General features: G+C 41.7%; 1 protein-coding gene across 30 annotated transcripts in view; it reads right to left on the minus strand.

Annotated features, from left to right (window-relative positions):
• LOC143934091 (neurexin-2-like) overlaps window positions 1-27,520 on the minus strand; it is a 3,463,823-nt gene that overhangs the window by 2,432,477 nt on the left and 1,003,826 nt on the right. For 28 of the 30 annotated variants that reach the window (XM_077457661.1, XM_077457643.1, XM_077457617.1 and 25 more), the window contains one exon: window positions 3,866-3,895. The exons of the other annotated variants lie outside the window; for them this stretch is intronic. In XM_077457661.1, coding sequence (XP_077313787.1) covers window positions 3,866-3,895 — 30 coding nt within the window. The remainder of the gene's footprint in view (window positions 1-3,865; window positions 3,896-27,520) is intronic. 30 annotated transcript variants of the gene reach the window in all.

A 27,520-nucleotide genomic window follows, 5' to 3' on the forward strand; every position in this document is an offset into this window, starting at 1 on the left:
GTCCTCATCAACATGGGAACAAGGTGCTTTGGGGGGACCCCAAAGCACCCTCCCAATGTTGAGGGCATGTTGCCTGGTATGGTTCAGGAGGGGGGCGCTCTCTCGTCCCCCACTCTTTTCCTGTGGCCTGTCAGGTTGCGTGCTCGGATAAAGGGTCTGGTATGGATTTTTAGGGGGAACTTCACGTAATTTTTTTTAAAATTTGGCGTGGAGTTCCCCTTAAAATCCATACCAGGCCTGATCAGTGACTTTCAATGACTGTTTTCTGTATTATGGGGAGCTGACAATTCATTATAGTGATTTTAAATGACTTTTTTTCTGCAGAAATGACACGTGCAGGGACAGTTCTAAGCACGGGAAACATGTGCCCCTTTACAGACATACTATAGACACACCCCAGGTACAAAATTTAAAGGAATATTACACTTTTATTGTCTCACTTTAAGCATTATTAAAATCACTGCTCCCGAAAAAACTGACGTTTTTTAAACTTTTGTTTGCATTGATACATGTCCCCTGGGGCAGGACCCAGGTCCCCAAACACTTTTTATGACAATAACTTGCATATAAGCCTTTAAAATTAGCACTTTAGATTTCTCCCATAGACTTGTACAGGGTGTTCCGCAGCTTTTCGAATTTGCCGCGAACACCAAAAATTGTTCGCTGTTCAGTGAACAGGCGAACAGGCAATGTTTGAGTCGAACATGAGTTCGACTTGAACTCGAAGCTCATCCCAAGTCTCCATACCATTGCAGGGCGGAAGCAATGTCATAACGTCACTTTCGCCAATAGCTCTTAAAGAGACTTTTTTTTTTTTTTATTACATTTGACTTTTTTTATTGTATTTTAGAGTAAATATGAGATCTTTTTGACCCCAGATCTCATATTTAAGAGGTCCTCTGATACTTTTTTTCTATTACAAGGAATATACATATTTTTAAATGCACCCCATCCTCAGATGCAGAAGCAAACGCATACGTGAGCAAAGCCTGCATATGAGAACGGTGTTCAAACCACACATGTGAGGTATCGCCGCTCCTCTCTAACTCAAAACATGCAACCTGTACAATTTTTTAAACATCGCCTATGGAAATTTTTAACGGTAAAAGTTTGTCGCCATTCCACAAGCAGGCACAATTTTTAAGCATGATATGTTGGGTACCAAATTACACGGCATAACATTATCTTTCACCAAATAAAAAAAATTGGGCTAACTTTACTTTTGTTTTATTTTTGAATTAAAAAAGTGTACTTTTTCCAAAAAAAAAGCACTTGTAAGACCACTACGCAAATACGGTGTTACAGAAAGTATTACTATGACTGAAATTTTGTTCTCTAGGGTGTTAGAAAAAAATATATGTTTGGGGGTAATTTGGTAAAGTAATTTTATAGCAAAAAAAAAAAATTTTTTAACTTGTAAACACTAAATCTCAGAAAGAGGCTCGGTCCTTAATTGGTGAATAAATCTGTGTAGGTTTCAATCATCCAATAATGTGTAAGCTAAAAAAAATTCTTGAAAAATAAATGATCACCTACAGTAGCTTCACCTCATTCACTATGCTAAATGAAAATTCTATTTAAAAGTGAACAAGTTTGGCTCCTTCAGTAAACCAACTCTGTTGTCTTCTCTATATTGACGCTTCTTCTTTTATAACATACAAAGCCATTCACAACTTTGCCCCCAGCTAAATCACCAATCTTGTCTCCAAATATCACAGAAACCATCCTTTCTGCTCCTCTCAAGACCCCCTGCTCTCAAGCTCCCTTGTCTCTTGCTCCCATGCATGAGCAGCGCTTTACAGTTCTTTAGAACCCCTCCCATCCTCTGGAACTCTACTTCAATCTGTCTGGCTATCTCCTACTCTGGCTGCCTTCAGGTGATTCCTGTAAACAAATTTCTTCAAGGAAGCCTATCACGCCTCCAACTAATCTCTTATCACTTCTATCAGCTCATTCCCCACAGTTACAACCTTTTGTACCAGCTGCCCCACCTGATTAGATTGTTAGCTCTTCTGAACAGTGCCCTCTTAAATCTCTTTTATTTTTTTGTATTGTAACTGTATTATCTCCCTTTTATATTCCAAAGTGCTGCATAAACTGTTGGCGCTATATATATCCTGTATAATAATAATAACTTGAATATGTATGAGAGTGTTTTACACCTTCTCTTAAATGCTACTGTTGGCTAATTGCATTATATCTAACAATTTTTTTAAACTAAAAATTCTCTCTTTATCTACAGATTATTACTTTGAATCCTGATACTGCAAAGAATTATCGTAGAGTTGTATTTGTATGTATTCCTTATCTTATCAACCCTTGGGCTCTTCAGTAGGTTTATTATGTTCACTTTTTGATTACAAGAATAACATTTCTATTTTCTTTGTATTTGATGTCTCAATAACTATATTATAATTTTACAGTTCGTGATTTTGTGATATTAATGGAAGGACAGTATTTTTCAATCGTTTATATTCTTTACATTCCCATTTCCCAGCTTTTAAATATACTGAAGTCTTGATTTTGGCATTGTTTCTACTATTCTGTCTCTCTCAGGCTGCTACCTTATGCTGACACGCTGTCCACAGCTCATTACACGTGTGTTGTACATGCTTACTGTCGGTCGTTATTTTCAATTTATAACGTTTAAGCCTTTTAAGTTACAGCGTTATCTTAAGTGTGTGTGCTAGTCATATCCTTCTACTTGGAATATTATAGAATGTACATGGAGAAAGCATCACATCTCTCTCTGGTTAAACTGAAAAACACATTCAGATAATAAAGGAGATGTACAACCAATGCTTGTTTGGCTTTACTTCCAGGGCAGATCGTCTTGCACTCCTATGACAGGTTTTCAGCAGACAGCGGCTGTTCACATCATACAGCCGGTCCAGGCTCGGACAAGATCGCAACCATATGGTTGGGATCCACCCACATGCCTGGATCGGCACCCTTAGAGGCTTATCCGGGTGCTCCCGCTCCCTCCACAGCCCAGCATTTCAGTGAGAGCAGGGGGGCAGAACAGAGCTCTGTGAGAACTAAACAATCAGCGGTCTTTGAGCGCTCAGTTCTCGTGTTAGAGCCAGCGGGGGACAGATGCAGCATCGGACACATGCTGCATCCACCTAGGTAAGTATGATTTGAAAAAAAAATAAGGATTTCCATGCTTCTCTTTTAATACAGATTTTCATATAAAAATAAGTTAGAATAGTAAAATCTACCAAAATCTACAGTACAACAATTACCTGCACACTGGAATTTAAACGTTTAGCGCAACTAGTGTGCAGATATACATAATACACATACACACGTTGGTATGCGTAACGGCACATCACCTTTTGTACCATGTAATTACACAAATCATTCTATATAAATATTTCTACATATATTATTGAAAACCATTAATTCTTTCAGATGTCATTGAAACATTTGTGTATTATTGATTTCTGTCCTTTTTACATAGAAGAGAAATAGAGAAAAAGAGAGAGACAGAGAAAAATGGTGTGAGAGAAGGAGGTAAAGGAAAATAAAAAGAGAAAAGGGGAAAGAGAAGCGAAAAAAATATTTAAAAAAAGGGACAGGAAAGCAATAGAAAGAGAAAAAAGTATAAAGGAAAAAAGAGAAAAAAAGGAAAATAAAATGTAATAAAGATGAAAAAAAAAAAAGTTATTTCAAGTGTCTATTTTTCCTAAATGAATGAACTTGTTGAAACCAGTGATGCATGAAACACGTGTGGAGCAAAAAGAGGTTATGAAACACAGATAAGGCATAATGAAAATTGGTAGAGGAGAAAGACAGGATGAAGGGTTGAAAAATTAGGGATAGGGTAAGAACAAAAAAAAGAAAATGTGGATTAAATCCGTACCTTGGTTGCTTAACGTCAGATGTGCTGGAACTTCAGATTTTGGAAATGGGAATAAAATCAGAACAGAGTGGTAGTGGGGGAAGGGGACAGAGGAAGAAAGAAAGAAAAAACGAATAAACGACAAGTTTAGAGAAACGTCACAAAAAAGAAATTAAAAATATAAAAAGAAACTTTTTCTAAAAATGCCACAATTTAAAAGTTCAGGTTTTATGACATAAGTCTCTTTTTTTTAATTTGTGACAGGCATCTCACCCCATTTTTTGGAAATATGGAGTAGAGTTAAGGGAAAAATATAGAAAGGGCTACAGGGAAGAAGGGGGAGATGCCAAAAATAAGAATAATAATTTGAAAAAGAAAAGAAAAGAAAAAAAAACACAGAGAGATATGGTAGTTTAGTTTTGGTTTCATTGAAGAAAGAAAAAGCATTTGGGAGAGGGGAAATGGGGAAAGACAAAGCCAGAAAAGAAAAAAATAACAGAAAGATACAAAAATATAGAAAACTAGGCAGGAAAAAAAAGAAAAAGTAAAACAATAAAAATAGAGCCAAATGCTTTTTCTTTATATATATCCATATATATACAATAGGATGGAAACACACATAGAAAATATACAACATGAGGCAAAGGAAGCCAACTGTTGTATGCAAAAATGTAATAGCCACAGTTATGATACATCTTATGTATTATTTAAGCAGTAACTACATATGTAGAAATAAATTCTGACATTTGGTTATTTCAAAACCATATAGCACATAAACACAATGTAACAAAAAAGCTAAAGAAATAGGAATAATTTTGATGCAATTTCATAGAGGTCAAAACATCAAAGGTAGTGTTTGGTAGGGACATTTTGCTTTCTCCCAGAAAAAAAAATCCTATTCATATCAACTCAATAGCAAGTTTTTAGTTAGACATATTATTATTTAAAATCATGCTTTAGGAAGTATATGTTTCATTATATATACAATTAGCTTGATTAATATCAGCACAAACTATAACACTGACATTTCTGACTGTAACATCAATATACATGATTTACACATTTAATAATATCATCATACATTATTCTGTAGATAAATATACCGGAAATAATGTTTTGTGAAGGTCCAATTTAACCAGGTCATAATATAGCTTGTATTAGTCACATTTAACTGCACTTGTTGCGTAACATTAAAGAGTTTTTTTGACATTTATTCAAGCCCCTTCTTCAGGTCCAAGGAGTGTCAGAAAGATACCCCTGCTTTTATATCCACACCTCAATCATTAGTATTTCACGTGTAATACCAGTTTAACTTCTCTATTCCAGCAATTTAATAACAATTCATATCTGTAGCCAAGCACATGGAGGAACTAACATCTGTGCACCAAAAATGGGCTTATGTAACTAGAATAGGGTGCTTCCACAACTTTCACAACCCCCATAATGTTCTTGGACTATCAACTATTGATACATTCCAGGGTGATTGTATTAAAGTGGAAGTAAACCCATGGATTCAAACAGTTGAAAAAAAAAAAGCATGCCGGGAATGCTAACTGCACATTGGCTGTGCTCTCAGCCAAACTATCAAACCATCCAATGGCTGGTGTCATAATGAATCACATGTGCAGCACCATAGCAGTTGAAGATTAAACAGAGGCAAAGATGGCAGCTTCCTTGGCTGAAAACGATAGGGGAGTTTACTTCCACTTTAAGGTGTTTTAATGTATGAACATGCATTATCTTCCTGAAACTGATTGGAACAGAGGAAATGGATTGGATAAGCTGCAAATCATCTTCAAGATTACAAAACAAGTCCAATTGAATGTGACTAACTACTACTAGCTATACCAGAATTAATAAACATCTGTAGGATTCAATAAAATATATAGCCATTGCAACAACCTTTGTTTGATTAAACTAGAATTTGCATGCAATAAAAGATTAAATACTGCTGTAGCAGTGTCAACAATGATCTGCAAAGCACAACGAGAACACACTTTTTTGCCAACTACTTTTCACAAAGAAAAATACATAGGCTTCTCTTTCCACATTTTGGTACATATTTTACAGCCCAGAAAGGTCGTCCTATATACAAATCTTTACAAGAGTATGTTCCTTCCCAAGGAACCTAAAATGTACCTGACACAAGCCTTGAAGCAGCACGTTACCTTCATAAGCACACGGAATTTGGTCCCCAAAAAATAATACATAAACGTGATAATAAAGTTTAACATTCGTTTGCTGGAAGCCACCATTTTTTAACTAGTTCCAAGACAGATAAGCATCTTGCAATGATGGTGTGCAGGTGCTTTGAAGTACTAGAATTTGCAAACAGGCTATGAGTTATCCAGTGGCAGCCTCCATAAGAAAGGCACAAGCATGAGAACGGGTGCACAAGTTGAGCCTTCTGTGTTAGAAATGTTACTGCCCAATTTATTGTGTGTTAGAAAGCCAAATTCCAACTAAAAATTATTCTAGTTTTACATTTTTTTTTTATTTTATCTTTCGGATACCATTGTTATGCCCTGTACACACGGACGGACTTTCCGACGGAAAATGTGCGATTGAATCGCGTTGTCGCAAAATCTGATCGTGTGTGGGCTCCATCTGCCCTTTTTCGTCAGAATTTCCGATATGCAAAGTTGAGAGCTGGATCTAAAATTTTCCGAAAACAAAATCTGATCATCTAAATTCCGATCGTGTGTAGACAATTATGACGGACAAAGTGCCGCACATGCTAAGAATAAATTACGACATGAAAGTTATTGGCTACTGGCCCGTTTATAGTCCCGTCGTACGTGTTATATGCCACCGCTTTCAGGACGATATGATTTTCCGACAACTTTGTGCGACTGTGTGTATGATAGACAAGTTTGGGCCAAAATCCATCGGAAAAAATCCAACGGATTTTGTCGTTGGAAAGTCCGACCGTGTGTACAAGGCATTAAAAAAAATGTTGGGTCTGATTATAAAAATCCAAAAAAGGGGGCATGTTGCTGAATTACAGGACTAGTGATTCATATTATATATTTTATAGTCATTTTGTATTTTTTATTTTATTAAATCACTTGTTAATGTGTTTAATTTGTTTATGAATTATGTAAGGTATTGTTCATACACTTTATGGGATAGCAAAACAAAACCAAGGGTGTGTTGTGCTATGTGAGATTCAGTAAGTGCAGCTGTCTTTTTGACTGAGATTTTTCACATATTAAGGGTTTTCTTTATTGGTATTTAACAAAATGAACGCAGAATATCTTTTTTGTTGATTTTAAAAGTGGTATTTTTTTTTAAATGTAAACAAGTATATTAACACATATTGTATGCTGTACATACTTGCATATTATGTAAAGGGCTCCGGGTTGCCTCAAAACTATGGTTCCATTTTAATAGTAAAGATTTTCAAATTAGCCACTAAATTTTCTACTACAATGACATTGCTTAACTTTTTAAAAGTGCACCACTGGCCACTTTTGGATAGAGTGGGGAAAGTTAATGCAGTTGTCAAGTTTTTATTGTTGTCTGTGTCATTGCTATGCTTTTTTGCCCTCTTCCTTTGTCCTGTAATGAAAAGTCATGATTGTCAGAGAGGATTTCTCCGGTTTTCTTTCACTCTCTGTTGTGGCTTTGTAACATGAGGAGAAAGGAATATAGGCAAAAAAAAAAACACAAAAAAAAAAAAAACAGGAGTTATAATCATTTAACAACAACAAACATTTTAACTAGAGATAAAGTTTAACCATTAGAGTTCCAGAGCCTTCTACCCTCTCTACACGGAGCATTTCATTTTCCTTCAAGAGACATATAACTTAAGTGTTTCCTGTGATATGTATAGTGATCACATTGATGGTAAGTTGTCATGCCACTACGGTGACAGGGCCCTATCAAACATACACTAAACATGCACACATTAAACAAAACACATATACACATTACCACACATTAAACACATATATACTCCCACACTAAAGCACATAATGCACATATACATATACAGAAATGCACACATACTAACAAATTCAACAAAAATATACAGTGATATATACTTCAATATAAACGCAAGAAAATGTTCCCTTTCAAAATTGTATTAGACAAAAGTACCAATACATATAATGGTGTATTATGGAAAAAGTAACTAAAGCTATGGCCCCCTCTTATTAGATTTTTGACACTCCATTTTGTGGATTTGCTAGTGTATTTGGATCATTATTATGCTGAAAGATCCTTTCTGGTTCAACTTTTGGATCTATGGCCTCAAATTATCCTCAAGCATTCTTCTGATGCAGAATTCATAGCGGATTTGATTATGCAAGCTGTCAAGATTGTAAAAAGTAGCAAAGCAACCCCAAACCTTAATATTTCTACCATATGCTTTACAGTTGGTGTGAGGTTCTTCTGAAATGCTGTCTTTTAGTTTGAGCTTTTGATAAGATACTGAACACTACTTTTTTCACTATCTTTTTAGAAGAAGATTTACAGCAGTATTAAACCCAAAAGCAAACATTTATTATATTGCAGCTTATCAGTTCTTTTTTTTTTTCATTCAAAAGTTTATTAAAGGTTATACATGTGATCACTGTTAACATAAATATAAGTGAAACATTGTCCAGTCAATGCTGTAAATAAAAAACATCTTAAGCCAAGTGTAGAAGATTTACAGACAAAAGTATAAAAAGAAAGAAAAAATAGTGAAACAATTTTACTCTTCTATGTTATAGACTAAACACCAAGTGCATAAACCATTTGCAGTTCGTTCACATGGTCACATAATGAATCTTATTATGGTTATCTCAATATTATTACCTTATATTTTAGTATGGTTAATAAAGTAAATATAAGGGAAAGAGATAAAGAAGCTCATCAGTTCTTAGATGTTATAGCTGTATTTGCTTTCATTTTTAGTTTTACTTTTTTTTATTTTCATCTGCTGATCCAGCCAGATAGTTTGGTTGTTTTTGAAAAACACAAGCTCTCCAGCAGAATGTATCAGTTTACATGAATGGGACAAACCACTTAACACTGGCAGTGATGATCAGCCTTTATTTATTCATGCAAAACTTTTATCCCAAAATAAAAATAAAATGGTTTGCTTTTATAAAGTGTGAGCTGGAGTATAGCTTAAATTTGCTGGTCTAAATCTGCTAATTTAACACTACACTCCCCCCTAGACTGAGAATGCTGCTTATATAGTCCACAAACATAGTTTGTGGACTATATAACTTTCCTACAGACTAAAAAATATGCACTGATTTGGTGAAAAAAGAATATATTTTGGTGTAAATTTACGAGGACAGATTATTTATTTGCAATATTTTATAACAGAGACAAAGGAAAATGCATTTTCCGGTCTTTTATTGTTTAGCGCAAAATAAAAAAAAGTGGTGATTAAATGGCACCAAAAGATAGCTCTATTTGTGTGAAAAAAATGATAAAAATGTCATATGGGTACAGTGTTTCATGACCGTGTAATTGTCATTCAAATGTGACAACACTGAAAATTGACGTGGGCAGGAAGAAGGTGAAAGTGCCCAGTATTGAAGTGGTTAAAGACACATGAAATTTACTGCACTTTTTAAATTAATTTATCAATGTTTTAAGATACACAGACATTTGCAAGGGGGGCACATTTGTTGCTGGGGTTCATTCTCAAAGTGGGGGTATTTCTATAAGTGGGAGCACTTCAGCGAATGCACAGAATGAAAGTACACAGGAAATTACTTCAAAAAACACCAAACAGAATGCAGGTGACCTTGTTTACCCCTTCAGCACTATACTCCCCTTGTAACATGCACTCTCTACCTCTCCTTGTGACAGCTGTATCCTTAAACCAATTCTCCTTCACCCTCTTCTCCACCCCACAGCTTATATACATCACCCTCACTTCTGTCCTCTCCTTATTGCTGCACTCACCAACTCCTGCTAATTCTAAATCCACATGCTATTAAAATCTCCAGGATTCTGGGGCATATCCCTTCATATAAATCCCACTCACACATTACCTCTCTCACCCTTCTGCTTCTCCTAACCTCTGGAGATATATCCCCAAACCCTGGGCCTCCATCATTTAACTATACTCACAGCACCCATTAGTCTGCACCCTCTGGCAGCAGCCACAAGACACACAATTTAGTTCCCATTTCTCTTCTTCCGAAGACCAGACACCCCTTCTCTTGTGCCCTTTGGAATGCCTGCTCTGTATGTAACAAACTCTCTCCACAACCTCTTTATCGCTAACTAATTTATTCTACTCGCTATTACCGAAACCTGGCTTCATGAATCCAACACTGCGTCTCCTGCTACCCTATCCCATGGTGGTCTTCTCTGGACTTATGCCCCCAGACCCAGTGGATGCAAGGGAGGGGGAGTGGGAATGCTTCTATAGCACCTTTTAGGTACTTCGCCCACCTCCCTCTCTGTCATTCTCCTCATTTGAGGCACAATGCATTCATCTTTTCTCTACAGTTTCTCTAAGGATAGCTGTGATCTACTGGCCCCATGGACTTGTATCACCCTTTGTTGATGACTGGCTACCCTACTTTCTCTCTTCTGAAATCCCTACAATCATTCTCGGTGACTTCAACATGCCTGTTAATGCTAACACTCCTGCTACTCCCAAACTTCTCAGTTTAACCTCCTTTTTGATCTGAAGCAATGGATACATGCTTATACTCACTCTGAAGGCAATACACTTGAACTTGTTTTCACCCACTTATGCAACCTCTCTAACTATTCATTCCCTCTTTCTGATCACTACCTTATTAGTTTCACTCTCTCTCTCTCTCTTCCACCTCCTCTCCCTCTAACCGCCTAACAATTACCCATCTTCTTTTCTCTACTCTGCTACTGACCACCTCTTTGATAAAATCTCACCCCTGTCCTGCACCAACCTAGCCACTTCTGTCTACAGCGTTTCACTTTTATCTTCCCTGGACACATTGGCCCCCCTCACTACACACAGAATCAGGCCCTGATCCCGTCAACATTGGAAAACAGATGACACTAGAAGTCTGAAAAGAAATAGCCCTGCTCTTGAGCGCCTGTGGCGCAAGACTAAGTCTGAGAAAGATTTCTACCAATATAAAGCTGCCCTCAAAAAATTCATTTCCAGCCTCCTCACTGCCAAGCAGACCTATTTTATCCCTCTCATTAACAACATATCATCCCGTCCCCATAAACTCTTCTCTACCTTCAACTCTCTATTTTAGGGGTGTCAACCTGTCAATACAAGTCCCATCATGCCTCTACCTGTGAGAGTTATGATTGTAACTGTCTTTCTTGCAATGCCTCATGGGACTTGTAGTTCCGCAACAGATGGAGGGCCCACCAGTTTGACACCTGTGCTCTACTTCATCCCCCACTGCCTCCAGCCACTAACTCACTCACTGCCCATGATATCACTAATCTCCTGCAACTCACTATACAGTATCTCACATTTTCGTAAATATTTTATTATATCATTTTATGTGAAGAAATTACACTTTGCTACAATTTTAAATAGTGAATGTACAGCTTGTATAACAGTGTAAATTTGCTGCCCTTCAAAATAACTCAACACACAGCCATTAATATATAAACCACTGGCAACAAAAGTGAGTACACCCCTAAATGTAGATGTCCAAATTGGGTCCAATTAGCCCTTTTCCCTCCCCAGTGTCATGTGACTGTTAGTGTTACAAGGTCTCAGGTGTGAATGGTGAGCATGTGTGTTAAATTTGGTGTTATCACTTTAACTCTCCCATAATGGTCACTGAAAGTTCAACATGGCACCTCATGGCAAAGAACTCTCTGAGGATCTGAAAAAAAAGAATTGTTGTTCTACATTAGGATGGCCTAGGCTCTAAGAAGAGTGTCAAGACCCTGAAACTGAGCTGCAGCACAATGGCCAAGACCATACAGTGGTTTAACAGGACAGGTTCCACTCAGAACAGGCCTCACCATGGTCAACCAAGGAAGTTGAGTGCACATGCTCAGTGTTATATTCAGAGGTTGTCTTTGGAAAATAGACTTATGAGTGCTGCAGAGGTTGAAGGAGTAAGGGGCCAGTCTGTCAGAGCTCAGACTATACGCCACACACTGCATCAAGTTGGTCTGCATGGCTGTCATCCCAGAAGGAAGCCTCTTCCACAAGAAAGCCCGCAAACAGTTTGCTGAAGACAAGCAGACTAAGGACATTGATTACTGGAACCATCTCCTGTGGTCTGATGAGACCAAGATAAACTTATTTGGTTCAGATGGTGTCAAGCGTGTGTGGTGGCAACCAGGTGTGGAGTACAAAGACCAGCGTGTCTTGCCTACAGTCAAGCATGGTGGTGGAAATGTCATGGTCTGGGGCTGCATGAGTGCTGCCATAACTGGGATGCTACAGTTCATTGAGGGAACCATGAATGCCAACATGTACTTTGACAAACTGAAGCTGAGCATGATCCCCTTGCTTTGGAGACTGAGCCGCAGGGCAGTATTCCAACATGATAACGACCCCAAACACATCTCCAAGATGACCACTGCCTTGCTAAAGGAGCTGAGCATAAAGGTGATGGACTGGCCAAACATGTCTTTAGACGTAAACCCTATTGAGCATCTGTGGGGCATCCTCAAACGGAAGGTGGAGTAGCACAAGGTCTCTAACATTCACCAGCTCTGTGATGTTGTCATGGAGGGGTGGAAGAGGACACCAGTGGCAACCTGTAAAGCTCTGGTGAACTCCATGCCCAAGAGGGTTAAGCCAATTCTGGAAAAATAATGGTGGCCACACAGAATATTGACACTTTGGGCCCAATTTTATCCTTTTTATATAAAAATTCCATATATGTACTATACATGTGTATCTTTTTTATATACAATTTCCATATTGTGTTTTTATATATTGACGCAACATTTTGTTTTATATGGGTTTGTTATCCATTAATAATATTGTTCTCCGATAATTAAAATGTAGAATCAAAGATGACGCTTTCAGAACATCCGCCACGGTACGCCATGACATCACAGGTCGCAAGTTCCACCTATCATATTTCTACACAAGTGCTGTCATCGGGGGAAAGAAGATGGGTCAGCAATGTTTATTGCAATACATATAGGGAGGATGGAGGGAAACAAATGTACACAATCATCTCATAAACGTAACCACTTGACCTCCGGAAGGTTTTATCCCCTGCATGACCAGACCATTTTTTGCTATTCAGCACTGTACTAATTTAACTGGAAATTGCACGGTTATGTAGCAATGTGCGAAAATTTTATTTTGTATAATTTATTTTCACACAAATAGAGCTTTCCTTTGCTTAGCAGAAACACAAGGTCTCCATCTTCCTCCCTCACAGAACGGTGGTCTGCCATGTTTACATAGGTAGACAGCCATTTTGCCTCCCCTGTGAATGATCAGCAGGTCACGGAGGCCATCAGACCTGCTGATTGGCTCCCACTGTGTCCAATCACAGCTGGAATGGCTTTCCAGAGGCCCAAACCCACTGCACAAAATCACATACCGGTACATGATTTCATGCAGAAGGGCTGCCCTGTGTGGGGTGGTCCTTAAGTGGTTAAATAAATATATTGACACTTTTTTGTACCAGTTTCTAACTCTGGGAGACTAAATATGGCCTAATCATTTGATCGTTATTGTCTAAGCCTCCCGTATTTAGATTAAAGTCATGGACACAGAGAGTCATTCCAATGACACCAGATGCTGTATAAAACATAATTTTTTTTTAAATGGCACGTTTACATAACATTACATTTCCATGTACAATTGGTACCCTTTATGGAAAAAGGGTGACAGCAAGTCCCACAGTATCTTGCCATTGGTCCCCATGTAGTCCGGACATCCGGAGGGCTCCACTTGACTTTGCTCAAATTCCCAAGCGTGTGGCCCTTTCACAGAACGTATGCCTTTTGACCCCATATCTGGTACGCTTGCTGGGGAAATATTGCTTAATTGCAAGTCTGCCTATAAAATGCAGAAGGGTATCGTCTATGTAGATGCTTTGTTTTTGGGGTGTATACACATCTATAAATTTCTGCGACAGGTAATTTATGAGGGGCCTAATTTTGTGGAGCTGATCATAGTCAGGCTCATCCTGGGGATGACAGGGGGTATTATCACTGAAAACGCATTCATTTCTCATATCTTTTCCTGGCCTTTGCAGCAATGAACACAGGCATATGATAAACCGGGTCTGTGGACCAATATGACAACAAATCTTTCTTTTTTGTAATGTCCATGTTAAGGGTTAGACCGAAGAAAGTTTTCAATTCAAAACTGTGATAGGTTTCCACTCAAATAGCCTGGCAAAGTTTGAATTTGGGTTTGCAGCAATGTACTGTTAGGCATACAGATTACTGTGGGCCAGAATCAGATTATTCGGTAAAAAAACAGGTAAAAAAAAAGTTAAAATGTGTAGTTCAGTTGTCTGTTTCCACCTGAACCCCATCTGGATTGTAAATGGAGGGACAACGAGTGCTGCTGACTCTGGGAGCAGCCAATTAGGATTTGCAAGCACCTCTGGAAGGCTAATATGGGCTCTATGGGCCTGCATCAAATTTTTGGTGGCTGCGGTTGCATTATGCTACAAGTACTGCACTGCTGGTGTTTGCCACTTCACCATGAAATACTGCAGCGCTGGTGTCTAAAGGGTCGGGATGTGCTATGCCGTGGGTGCTTGCTAGATCACCAAAAGTAGTGCAGTGTTAGTACCTACGCTCTGCTGCATATGAGCATAATTATGCATTTCTAGCACTTCTACAATATGGGATCGGGCTTCATATTCTTTATTATATGACAAGGAGTTGGTCATACAGTGTACAGCTATTATTATTATTATTATACAGGATTTATATAGCGCCAACAGTTTGTGCAGCACTTTACAACATGAGGACAGACAGTACACTTACAATACAAATCAATACAGGAGGGACTAGAGGGCCCTGCTCATTACAGCTTACAATCTAGCAGGGAGGGTCAAGTTGAAACAAAAAGGGTAATAACTGAGGGGGATGAGCTAATGGTGAAAATGAAAATACAGTTGTTAGGTGTGGGTAGGATAGGCTTCACTGAAAAGAAAGGGTTTTCAGGGATCGCCTAAAGCTAATAAAGTAGGAGATAGGCGGACAGATTGGGGTAGGGCATTCCATAGGATTGGAGAGGCTTTAGAAAAGTCCTGGAGGTGAGCATGGGAGGAGGTGATGAGGGAGCTAGAGAGCAGGAGGTCTTGAGAGGAATGAAGAGAACGAGTGGGTTGGTATTTAGAGACTAAGCTAGTGATGTAGCTGGGGGCAAAATTGTGGATGGCTTTGTACGTAGTTGTTAGTATTTTGAATTTAATTCTTTGGCTGAGCGGAAGCCAGTGAAGGGATTGTCAGAGAGGAGTAGCAGAGACAGAGCGATTGGTAAGGTGGATGAGTCTAGCAGCAGCATTCATGATGGATTGAAGAGGTGATAGACTATGTAGAGGTAAGCCAATGAGAAGGAAGTTGCAGTAGTCGAGGCAAGAGATGACCAGTGAGTGAATTAAGAGCTTTGTTGTGTCATTGGTTAGAAAGGGGCATATTTTGGAGATGTTGCAGAGGTTGAGGCGGCAGGATTTGGATAGTGATTGGATGTGTTGCTTGAAGGAGAGGTCAGAGTCCAGGACTACACCTAGAACCTTGGCATGTGGAGATGGGCTTATGGTTGTGCCATCAATTCTGACAGTGAGATCAGGGGAAGGTGCATATGGGGGAGGAAAAATTACAAGTTCGGTTTTGGATAGATTGAGTTTGAGGAAGTGGTGTGACATCCAGACTGATATATCTGATAGTAAATTAGTGATACGTGAGGAGACAGGGGGAGGGAGCTGAGGGGTAGAGAAATAGATGTGGGTGTCATCAGCGTAAAGGTGGTATTGGAAGCCATGGGAGGCTATCAGTTGACCCAGTGAGGAGGTGTAGATTGAAAATAGGAGCGGTCCAAGAACAGAACCTTGGGGGACCCCAACAGAGAAAGGAAGAGGAGAGGAGGAAGCAGAGTTGTAAGAAATGGTAAAGGTACGGTTGGATAAGTAGGACGAGAACCAGCCAAGAGTACAGTCATAGAGACCAAAGGTGTGGAGTTTTTTTTGAGGAGGGGGTGTTCAACTGTGTCAAAGGCAGCAGAGAGGTCCAGGAGTAGGAGTACCGAATAATGTCGATTGGTTTTGGCCGTTAGTAGATCATTTGTTAGTTTTAGGAGAGCAGTTTCTGTGGAGTGTTGAGGACTAAATCCAGACTGAAGGGGATCAAGAAGGCTATTATCAGCGAGGTGGATGCTCAGTCGGTTGTAGACCAGACATTCAAGGAGTTTGGATAAGAAGGGGAGCAAGGAGATGGGGCGTAGGTTGTTAGGATGGGATGGGTCCAGTGAGGGCTTTTTAAGTATGGGTCTGACAAGTGCATGTTTTAGAGAATTGGGGAAGATGCCAGAAGAGAGGGAGAGATTGAAGATGTGGGTTAGCGAGTGTAGTATAGAGCCAGAGGGTGAACATAACATTTGTGAGGGAACAGGATCCAGAGGGCAGGTGGTAAGGTGGACATTACCAAGTAGTTTAGCAACTTCGTCTATAGTGGTGGGGTTGAAAGAGGGAAGTAATGATTGTGCCTGTGGGCATGAAGTGTAAAGCGTGAAGGGGATCAGAACAGTAGAGATCTCTGCGCAAATTGTATCAATCTTCTGTTTGAAGTGATTGGCAATCTCCTGGGCAGTGAGTGAGTTGGCGTGGTGGAGGCGGTGGAGGACGAAGTAGAGAGTTGAAGGTAGAGAAGAGTTGACGGGGTTGGGATGATAAGTTGCTAATGAGAGTGATAAAATAGGTCCGCTTGGCAGAGAAGAGGCTGGAATTGTATTTTTGGAGGGCAGATTTATATTGGTTGAAATCTTTCTGAGACTTGGTCTTACGCCACAGGCGTTCATGAGCACGACTATGTTTTTTCAGACTTCTAGTAACATCTGTTTGCCTAGGTTGAAGGGGTCGGGGCTTAATTCTGTGTGTAGTGAGGGGGGCCAGTGAGTCCAGTGAGGCTAGAAGTGAAGTGTTGTAGACAGAAGTGGCTAGGTTGGTGCAGCATAGGGGTGAGATTTTGTCATAGAGGTTGTCGACAGCAGAGTAGAGAAGAGAAGGGTTGAGATGACGTAGGTTTCTGCGGGTAACTTTTACACGGTTGGAGGGAGAAGAGGTGAAGGAGAGGGAGAGAGTGAAACTAATAAGGTGGTGATCAGAGAGCTACACACCAGGTCTAAAGGATCCCCCTGCCTTTTGAGTATATGCATGTATATGGGGGGGGGGGGGGGACTGTCAAACAACAAGACAGGTAAAGAAAAAAGAGGAAAACAGGAATGATGCACAATATACAACTCATTTGTGAATAATAAGTGTATTGTATAGAGGTTATACTAAAAACAATTAGGACATAGGGAAAATAAAAGATGAAAGAAAAGGAAAATACACTTTTCAGTCAGAGTGAAAAGTTTTCAAGGAACGTTTTGATCTGATTTTCAAGAGTATACAAAATGAAATAAGTCCCTATGGAACTTCACCTTTACATCAAAACATTCGCCTGCATAATCATAGGTAGAGCATCTCGAGTACCACCCATTCCAAAGGTTCCATACTTTGGAAGTGCTTTCATATTTCCCTATGCTAGATGTAAAGAGGGTTTTGTATGTTACGTGGGTGTGGGTTATTTGTACTATCTCTGTGATGGCTGGGGCTTTGGATTCTTTCCAATGCCTAAATATAATTAGATGTGTTGCTAATAGGATATGTGACACAATGGGCCTATAAATTGGAGGAATAGATTCCAACCCCAAAGATAGGATAGCCATTCCCAGAGGTAATTCTATATCCATTCCCAAAATACTTTTGATAATTTGACAAACTTAGTTCCAAAATGAGGATAGTCTTGGGGCACAACCACATTATACGTATTAGAGTACCAGTGGATCCGCAGAATCTCCAACAATCGGGAGATAGATCTGAATATATGTTAGCTAAACGCTAGGGAGTTAGATACCATCCCAAAAGGATTTTTTGATAAATTTCCTGGAGATTTGCACTTTTAGTAGATGAAAAGGTGGTACCCAAGGCTCCCCTCCATTGTTCAACAGAATACTCTTTCCCAAAGGCTTTTTTTCCAGGCTGTTATGCAAGAAGTTTTAAAAAAAAATTGTTTTATCCTGTAGTTATGAGTAAAAGAATGAGATTCCCCTAAGTGTGGTGTTTGCGGATTGGTAATATTGGACTATCTGCCAGGGTAATGAAGTGTGTAATTGTTTAAAGCGGAGCTCCACCCTATTTTACATGTTTTGCTCAATCACATGCCATGAATGTATTCAATTATAAACGGATATTTATTTAATTTTTTTTTCTTTTGTACCTGTGTTTTGGCAATGTCCTTCTCTTCTTCCTGTCTTATGTTGCGTACACACGAGCGGACTGTATAGCGTATAGCGTAGTCCGTCGAAACACATTTCAGCGGACAATCCGCTCGTGTGTGGGCTTCAGCTGACTTTTTCAGCGTGCAGTCCGGCGTACTAAGTATTTCGGTTTTTTCGAAATTCTGTCCGTCGTACTTTGGTTTCAGCGGACAGTACGGTCGTCAGTATGCTAGTTCGACGGACTAAGAATGGCGCATGCCCAGAAAGGATTTACACGGCGGAAGGGTGCTTTGCTGTGTCTTGGACTTCCTATTTCTAGTCCCGTCGTACGTGCTGTACATGTCATCGCGCAAGCTTTCGACGGACTGTTTGTGCATCCGTGTGTGGTCAAGTCCATTCAGTGGAAAGTACGACGGACTGTCTGTCGGATTGTATGACGAACTAAGTACGCCATACAGTCCGCTCGTGTGTACGCGGCATTAGTTGTCTATGGATATGGGCAGGTAATATGCGGCTAATACGCAATTTCCTTTTTTGCAGCAATGTCTCCTGGGAGCTCCTGTCATTATTTCCAGGAGTTATTGCGGAGGCCTGCCGCGAGTTCTTGCAGGATTTCAACATCGCTGCCACCTTTGTGATGGCAACCCTGAAGTTTACGGTGCTGCTCACTATAAACACTGAGCATGCATGGGAAATAGCGTGAATGCTGGGAGCTCAGCATTCACCGTATACCAGAAATCCATGCTTGTGGGCTTCACATGTCCACAAACAAGATGGGAATGGCCACGATCGATTTTTATAAATATTTATTGAAAACAAAAACGGACAGCAGCAGCTTAAAAAAAATGATATAGTCAGTGTCACTTTATGATTGTACATGTCTGAATGACTGCAAAAAAAAAAAAGGAATGGTCACGGGAACCCCGCTTTAAAGACCCTTACCAGGTAAGCAATCTGCATGCATCTGTAGTGTTCATTAGAAGGAAGTTCAAATTCTGTTTCCAAAGTTCTAAATGATTTGAGTGTCAGACCGGGGGGGCATGGCCGGCAGCCAAGGAGATGGCAGTGTGAGGAGAGAGCTCCCTGAGTATCCAGTGCAATCTAGCGACTGTAAGCAACGCCAGACAGCACTGTGAGAAGATTCTGACTACCCACCACCCCAGCTAACCTCAACTAGCAAAATGAACAAAAGAAAAACCGGGAGGGGACCAAAAAAGCTGACAGATTTCTTCAGCATGGAAGCTCGTGGGTCCCAAGATGGTGATGAGGACTACAACTCACGGCGAGGCCGCGGCGGAGGCGAACGGACCACAAGTAAAGACAGCCGGTAGCAGGTATCATCTCCAGGGTACAACAGCAGACTCTCCCCAGGAGAATCGCCGGTGCAAAGCCCACAAAAAGCCTCACAAAAGCGATCGGAGGACCACAAGTATCCAGGTGAGCAAGGGGGACATGATGTGTCACAGGACAGCACTAAAGAGTTCATTGAACAAATGCATGACTTCCCCACTAGGGTTTCCACCTTTTCTTCAAACTAAACCCGAACACTTTAACAGCGCACGGCAAATTTTTACCTCTCCTTAGAGACCCCCCATTAGAACAGAGTGGCCTTATATCAGTACCCTATTATATTAAATACCCCCATTATATGAGAGTCCCTTTATATCAGTGCCCCCTAAAGACTTCCATCAGTTCAGGAATCCCCCTTTCACATTAAAGTCCCCTTTAGATCAGGAGTCCCCCTTCATCAGGTTTCGGGAGTCTGGAGTCCCCCTTTACACCAGGAGTCACCCTTTACATTAGGAGCACTGTACTGAGCATCAATGGTCCCCCTATGAGATCAGAGTCCCCCCTTCACATCAGAGTCCTCCCTCACAACAGCAGGGGCCCGTTATATCAGTAACTCCTCATATCAAGGGCCCTTTTACATTAGGAGTCCTCCTTAAATCAAGAGACCCTCTTTCAAATCTCAATTTACATTAGTAGTCTTCTTTACATCAGTACCCTGGTGTGACAGTAAGGGGCAGAGTGATAGGAGAGTAGCAGAGTGTGAAAGGGGGGCACATAGTGACAGGTGGGGGGCACAGTGTGACAGGAGGGGGATGCAGAGTGTGACAGGAGGGGGATGCAGAGTGTGACAGGAGGGGTGTGCAGTGTGACAGGAGGGGGATGCAGTGTGACAGGAGCGGGATGCAGTGTGACAGGAGCGGGTGCAGCGTGTGACAGGAGGGGGATGCAGAGTGTGACAGGAGGGGGGGTGCAGTGTGACAGGAGGGGGATGCAGTGTGACAGGAGGGGGATGCAGAGTGTGAAAGGGGGGCACATAGTGACAGGTGGGGGGCACAGTGTGACAGGAGGGGGATGCAGAGTGTGACAGGAGGGGGATGCAGAGTGTGACAGGAGGGGTGTGCAGTGTGACAGGAGGGGGATGCAGTGTGACAGGAGCGGGTGCAGCGTGTGACAGGAGGGGGATGCAGCGTGTGACAGGAGGGGGATGCAGAGTGTGACAGGAGGGGGGGTGCAGAGTGTGACAGGAGGGGGGGCAGAGTGTGACAGGAGGGGGAGCAAAGTGTGACAGGAGGGGGTGCAGAGTGTGACAGGAGGGATTGCAGAGTGTGACAGGAGGGGGTGCGGTGTTACAGGAGGGGGTGCAGAGTGACAGGAGGGGGTGCGGAATGACAGGAGGGGATGCGGTGTGACAGGAGGGGGTGCAGAGTGACAGGAGGGGGTGCGGTGTGACAGGAGGGGGTGCAGTGTGACAGGAGGGGATGCAGAGTGACAGGAGGGGGTGCAGTGTGTGACAGGAGGGGGGGGCAAAGTGTGACAGGAGGGGGTGCAGAGTGTGACAGGAGGGATTGCAGAGTGTGACAGGGGGGAGTGCAGTGTGACAGGAGGGGGTGCAGAGTGACAGGAGGGGGTGCAGTGTGACAGGAGGGGATGCGGTGTGACAGGAGGGAACAGGAGGGGGTGCAGAGAGACAGGAGGGGGTGCAGAGTGACAGGAGGGGGTGCAGTGTGACAGGAGGGGGTGCAGAGTGACAGGAGGGGGTGCAGAGTGACAGGAGGGGGTGCAGTGTGACAGGAGGGGGTGCAGAGTGACAGGAGGGGGTGCGCAGAGTAACAGAGGAGGGGGGCAGAGTGACTGTAGGACACACACTATACATTGAGTACTGTGTAGAAGAGTCAGCAACCTTCTGTTGCAGTGTATATAGTTCTGGCAAAGGGTGGGTGGGAGCAGCCTAATAGCAGCAGGGGACTCTCTTACCTTACAAGCTGGACAGGAGCAGCATGGCTGAAGACAACACGTGGGAGGCGGAGTTAGGAGGCGGGGCTGCTTTGCACAGAGGCACAGAAGATGAGAGGCACAGTCAAGCAGACAGGAGCAGCATGGCTGAAGGCAAGATGCGGGAGCTGAATTCGGGGGCGGAGATAGGAGGCGGAGCTGCTCTGCACGGAACGATCATGCTGCCAAGTAAGTATCGCACAGGGCTAAGCACTTACTGTACACACACAGTAAAGAAAAGCCTCACCCATACAAAGCCCTCAATACTCACCCACCCATCATCATCCAGCAACTCGCCCCACCTTCCTCTGAATGACACTTTTCCCACTTCCCCTCTCAACTGACAGCAGTGTGTCCGGGTGTCAGGCACACTGAAAACCGGACATGTGTGCCAAAATCCGGACTGTCCGGGTGAAAACCGGACAGGTGGCAACCTTAGTTAGGAGGCGGGGCTGCTTTGCACAGAGGCACAGAAGATGAGAGGCACAGTCAAGCAGACAGGAGTAGCATGGCTGAAGGCAAGATGTGGGAGCCGAATTCGGGGGCGGAGATAGGAGGCGGAGCTGCTCTGCACGGAACGATCATGCTGCCAAGTAAGTATCGCACAGGGCTAAGCACTTACTGTACACACACAGTAAAGAAAAGCCTCACCCATACAAAGCCCTCAATACTCACCCACTCATCATCATCCAGCAGCTCGTCCCACCTTCCTCTGAATGACACTTTTCCCACTTCCCCTCTCAACTGACAGCAGTGTGTCCGGGTGTCAGGCACACTGAAAACTGGACATGTGTGTCAAAATCCGGACTGTCCGGGTGAAAACCGGACAGGTGGCAACCCTATTCCCCACCCTGGACCAACCATTAACTGACACTCAAATGAAAGACATGTTAGTGACTCTTAGGGTCTCCCTGCACCAGGACTTGATGGAATGTACAACTCAGCTGAAAGCTGAAGTGACAGCCAAAGGAGAGAGAGTATCCCAGACTGAGGACAAGATGGGGGAGTTTGCTACAGCCCACAATGAACTTGTAGATGCATACAATGAGGCTGAGGATGAAATTCAAGCGATCAAAAGTAAAATGGCATATTTAGAAGACCGCAGTAGAAGAAACAATGTAAAGCTGGGAGGAGTGACTGAGGATGTACTGCCTGCAGATCTCAGGAAATATGTGCAGAAATTCATAGCTACTCTGCTACCAGAGACGCAAGAGGGGGAGGTGATTGTAGATCGTGCACATTGTCTACCAAAGCCAAAGCACCTACCATATAAAGTCCCCAGAGATGTTATTGCACGCATCCATTTTTTTCATGTGAAATAAGATCTGAAGAGATTCTCCAGGAAACACTCCCCACTACCTGATCCATATGCTGATATCTCTGTATACTCTGACATCTCGCAATACACCATGCACTCCCGCAGGAATTTAGCAACGCTGACAAAACTCCAGCAAAACCATAAAATTCCTTACACTTGGGGATTTCCTACTAAAATCTTAGTCACGAAAGACAACAAAACATTTGTCATAACCAACCTTGAAAACGGATTAAAGCTAGCCAGGCAATGGCAGCTTCTTCTGGAAGATGAGGATCCCCGAACTCCTTCAGGAGTGGCAAAAACCTATCTATGGGAAATGAAGGTAGTTACCTTCACAGAAGAAAGTTCTTCTCACAGTATATATACACACCTAACACTGGTTCTTGGGAGCATGGCCCCCTAATGTGCAGAAGCGAAAGATTTTCGCACTTACTGTTTTCTTATGCTCGTTGCATTTGTTTTTTTGTTAATTTTCTTTCAGTTCTCTTTACTACACAGGCACCACTAAGCTGCAAAGCAAACTTGCCCAGAACCTTTTATGAAAGTACAGATCAAACAGAAGTAACCAGGAATTCAACCTACCAGCACTTCAACTCCTACCCAATGCCGCCACCTACAGGTAAAATAAAAATATTGCACTTTACATTTATTGCTGTTGCTACACATTTAGCAATGATCCCAGGCACTACAAATGACCATTAAATTAATCTCTATTAATGCAAATGGGTTAAACAGCCCATTCAAAAGGAGAGCATTATGGCAAGAAGCAAAAAAGCTAAAAGGAGACATACTGTGTGTTCAGGAGACCCACTTTTCCAGAAATAACCAACCTAAATGCACGGATAAATCCTATCCACATATATTTCAGGCATGTGCCACATCCAAGAAAAGGGGCTCACTAATTGCAGTAAATAAAAATGTAGCATTCACCCAGCATGAAGTCATACTGGACTCAAAAGGAAGATACATCATCCTGATATGTGAGCTAAACAACACGTTGTACACTATCGTTAACCTATATGCACCCAATACAGGACAAGCTTCATTCTTGAAATCTCTACCAGCGGATACAAAAACGCAGTAGAGGCGCTCTTCTACTATGTGGAGACTTTAATTGTGTAATGGATAAGTCTATGGACTGCTTCTCCCCCAAAGGTATACACAGCTACGAGCTCAAAACATTCCTAAAGGATTCCAACCTGTATGACACCTGGAGATGCACGAATGCCTCTGAGCCTGACTATACTCATTTTTCAGCCCTACATAGCTCCTACTCCAGGATTGACTTGATTATTTCGGATCTAGCCCTCTTAATAATGGACCATTGAAGCAAAGATTCACAATATAACGTGGTCAGATCACGCTCCAGTGTCTATCACCATTAATGAACAGCATTCCTATAGCCCTGCCTATTTTTGGAGGAACAATACGGCATTACTTTCTAACCCAAAGCATAAGGGTCACTTATCTACCAAAATTGTGGAATATTTTGAGCTTAATGATAACGCAGATACTAATGTAATGTATCTTTGGTGTGCTCACAAGGCATATACAGTGGTGTGAAAAAAGTGTTTGCCCCCTTCCTCATTTCCTGTTCCTTTGCATGTTTGTCACACTTAAGTGTTTCGGAACATCAAACCAATTTAAACAATAGTCAAGGACAACACAAGTAAACACAAAATGCAATTTGTAAATGAAGGTGTTTATTATTAAAGGTGAAAAAAAATCCAAACCATCATGGCCCTGTGTGAAAAAGTGATTGCCCCCTAAACCTAATAACTGGTTGGGCCACCCTTAGCAGCAACAACTGCAACCAAGCGTTTGCGATAACATGCAATGAGGCTTTTACAGCGTCCTGGAGGAATTTTGGCCCACTCATCTTTGCAGAATTGTCCTAATTCAGTTACATTAGAGGGTTTTCGAGCATGAACGGCCTTTTTAAGGTCATACCACAACATCTCAATAGGATTCAGGTCAGGACTTTGGCTAGGCCACTCCAAAGTCTTCATTTTGTTTTTCTTCAGCCATTCGGTGGTGGACTTGCTGGTGTGTTTAGGATCATTGTCCTGCTGCAGAACCCAAGTTCGTTTCAGCTTGAGTACACGAACAGATGGTCGGACATTCTCCTTCAGGATCTCTTGGTAGACAGCAGAATTCATAGTTCCTTTTATCACGGCAAGTCTTCCAGGTCCTGAAGCAGCAAAACAGCCCCAGACCATCACACTACCACCACCATATTTTACTGTTGGTATAATGTTCTTTTTATGAAATGCAGTGTTCCTTCTATGCCAGATATACTTGGACACACACCTTCCAAAGAGTTCCACTTTTGTCTCATCGGTCCACAGAATGTTGTCCCAAAAGTCTTGGGGATCATCAAGATGTGTTGTGGAGAAATTGAGACGAGCTTTGATGTTCTTTTTGCTCAGCAGTGGTTTTCTCCTTGGAACTCTGCCATGCAGGCCATTTTTGCCCAGTCTTTTCCTGATGGTGGAGGCATGAACGCTGACCTTAACTGAGGCAAGTGAGGCCTGCAGTTCCTTGGACGTTGTTGTGGGGTCTTTTGTGACCTCTTGGATGAGTCGTCGCTGCGCTCTTGGGGTAATTTTGGGCGGCCGGCCACTCCTGGGAAGGTTCACCACTGTTCCATGTCTTCGCCATTTGTGGATAATGGCTCTCACTGTGGTTCGCTGGATTCCCTAAGCTTTGGAAATGGCTTTATAACCCTTTCCAGACTGATAGATCTCAATTACTTTCTTTCTCAATTGTTCCTGAATTTCTTTGGGTCTCGGCATGATGTGTAGCTTTTAAGGATCTTCTGGTGGACCTTACTGTGTCAAGCAGCTCCTATTTAAGTGATGCCTTGATTGTGAACAGGTGTGGCAATAATCAGGCCTGGGTGTGGCTAGAGAAATTGAACTCAGGTGTGGACAACCACAGTTATAGTATGTTTTAACAAGGGGGGCAATCACTTTTTCACACAGGGCCATGATGGTTTGGATTTTTTTTCACCTTTAATAATAAACACCTTCATTTACAAATTGCATTTTGTGTTTACTTGTGTTGTCCTTGACTATTGTTTAAATTGGTTTGATGTTCCGAAACACTTAAGTGTGACAAACATGCAAAGGAATAGGAAATGAGGAAGGGGGCAAACACTTTTTCACACCACTGTAGTAGGGGTTTGCTGATACAAACTGCAGCAAGGGAAAAGAGGCATAAGGCTACCAAAATGGTTAATCTCCTGTCTACTCTCAACACATTAGAAATTCAAAACAAAAAAAAACCCTTCCCTTCTATCACAAGAAATATCCTAGATATCAAAAAATTTGAGAGACACTGATAGAGGAGCACACAAACTCACTAAAACGCTACAAAGCTACTTACTATGCTCAGGGCAACAAAGCTGGAAAGCTGCTAGCAAACTACATACGGAAAAAAAACAGAAACACTCTAGACTGACTCATATAACTGATACATACAGGGCAAACAGTGTTTCACCCAACCCATATAGCTAACGCTTTTCAGAAACATTACAGTGACCTATACAACTTAACATCAAATCCTAAAACCTCACAACCTAATGCACACAATATAAATTCTTTTCTAGACTCCCACACTTCTAAACTACCCACACATAACGAAGCTGACCTAGAATTTTTAAATTCCCCAATTTCAGAGCATTAAGTTTCTAACTACAATCAACAAACTCCCATTATCGAAATCACCAGGCAGCGATGGTTTCTCAGCAGAGTACTACCAAGCCTTTGCTACAATTCTCACGCCACACTTACAAAACGTATTTACGTATGCCGCCTCAAATGCCTCTTTTCCCGAAGAGATGCTGCAAGCCACTATTATTGCATAAGCCAGGGAAGAGGCCGGACTGCCCCCAAAATTTTAGGCCAATTTCGCTGTTAAACACTGACTTAAAAATTGACGCAAAAATACTTGCAAATTGTTTAGCTATGGTCACACCCCATTTGGTTAAACCAGATCAGGTGGGCTTTGTGAAAGGCCGACAAGCGCCTGACGGCACTCGCAGATTATATAATTTGCTACGAGTGGCTGAGTCCAGAGGAACCCCCACTGTAGTACTGACACTAGATGCCGAAAAGGCATTTGATAGAGTACATTGGGGGTTCCTGGACGCGACTCTTAAAAAATTTGGTCAGGAAGGCACAATACTCACAGCAATCATGGCTCTATACTCACAGTATGAGTTTTCAACTCCAATGTCCTATCAGACAAATTCCGCATTACTAACGGCACTCGCCAGGTGTGTCCTCTCTCGCCTCTGATATTCACCCTCATCATGGAGCCCCTGGCTGAGGCCATTAGATCTTGCGACTCCATATATGGTATACATGTATGTAACTACTCCCACAAAATTGGGTTATTTGCTGATGATGTTATCTTAACACTAACCAGTCCTGTCTCCTCACTACACAAGCTACAAACCATTCCAGATGACTTTGCGGCAGCATCCTACTACAAATTGAACACCAATAAGTCTTCTATCCTACCGATTGGGGTATCCAATACAACGAAAAAACAAATCAAAAATTCTTTCCCATTTCAATGGGTTCCACAACATTTAATGTACCTAGGAGTCACATTGGCATTACCAACAGCAGACACTTATGTAGCCAACTTCCCCAAACTACTAGGAGTAATTAAAAAAGATCTT

This window comes from Lithobates pipiens, unplaced genomic scaffold, assembly GCF_037356315.1.
Source record: "Lithobates pipiens isolate NorthernLeopardFrog02 unplaced genomic scaffold, aLitPip1_a1.2 Scaffold_10, whole genome shotgun sequence".
NCBI lineage: Eukaryota > Metazoa > Chordata > Amphibia > Anura > Ranidae > Lithobates > Lithobates pipiens.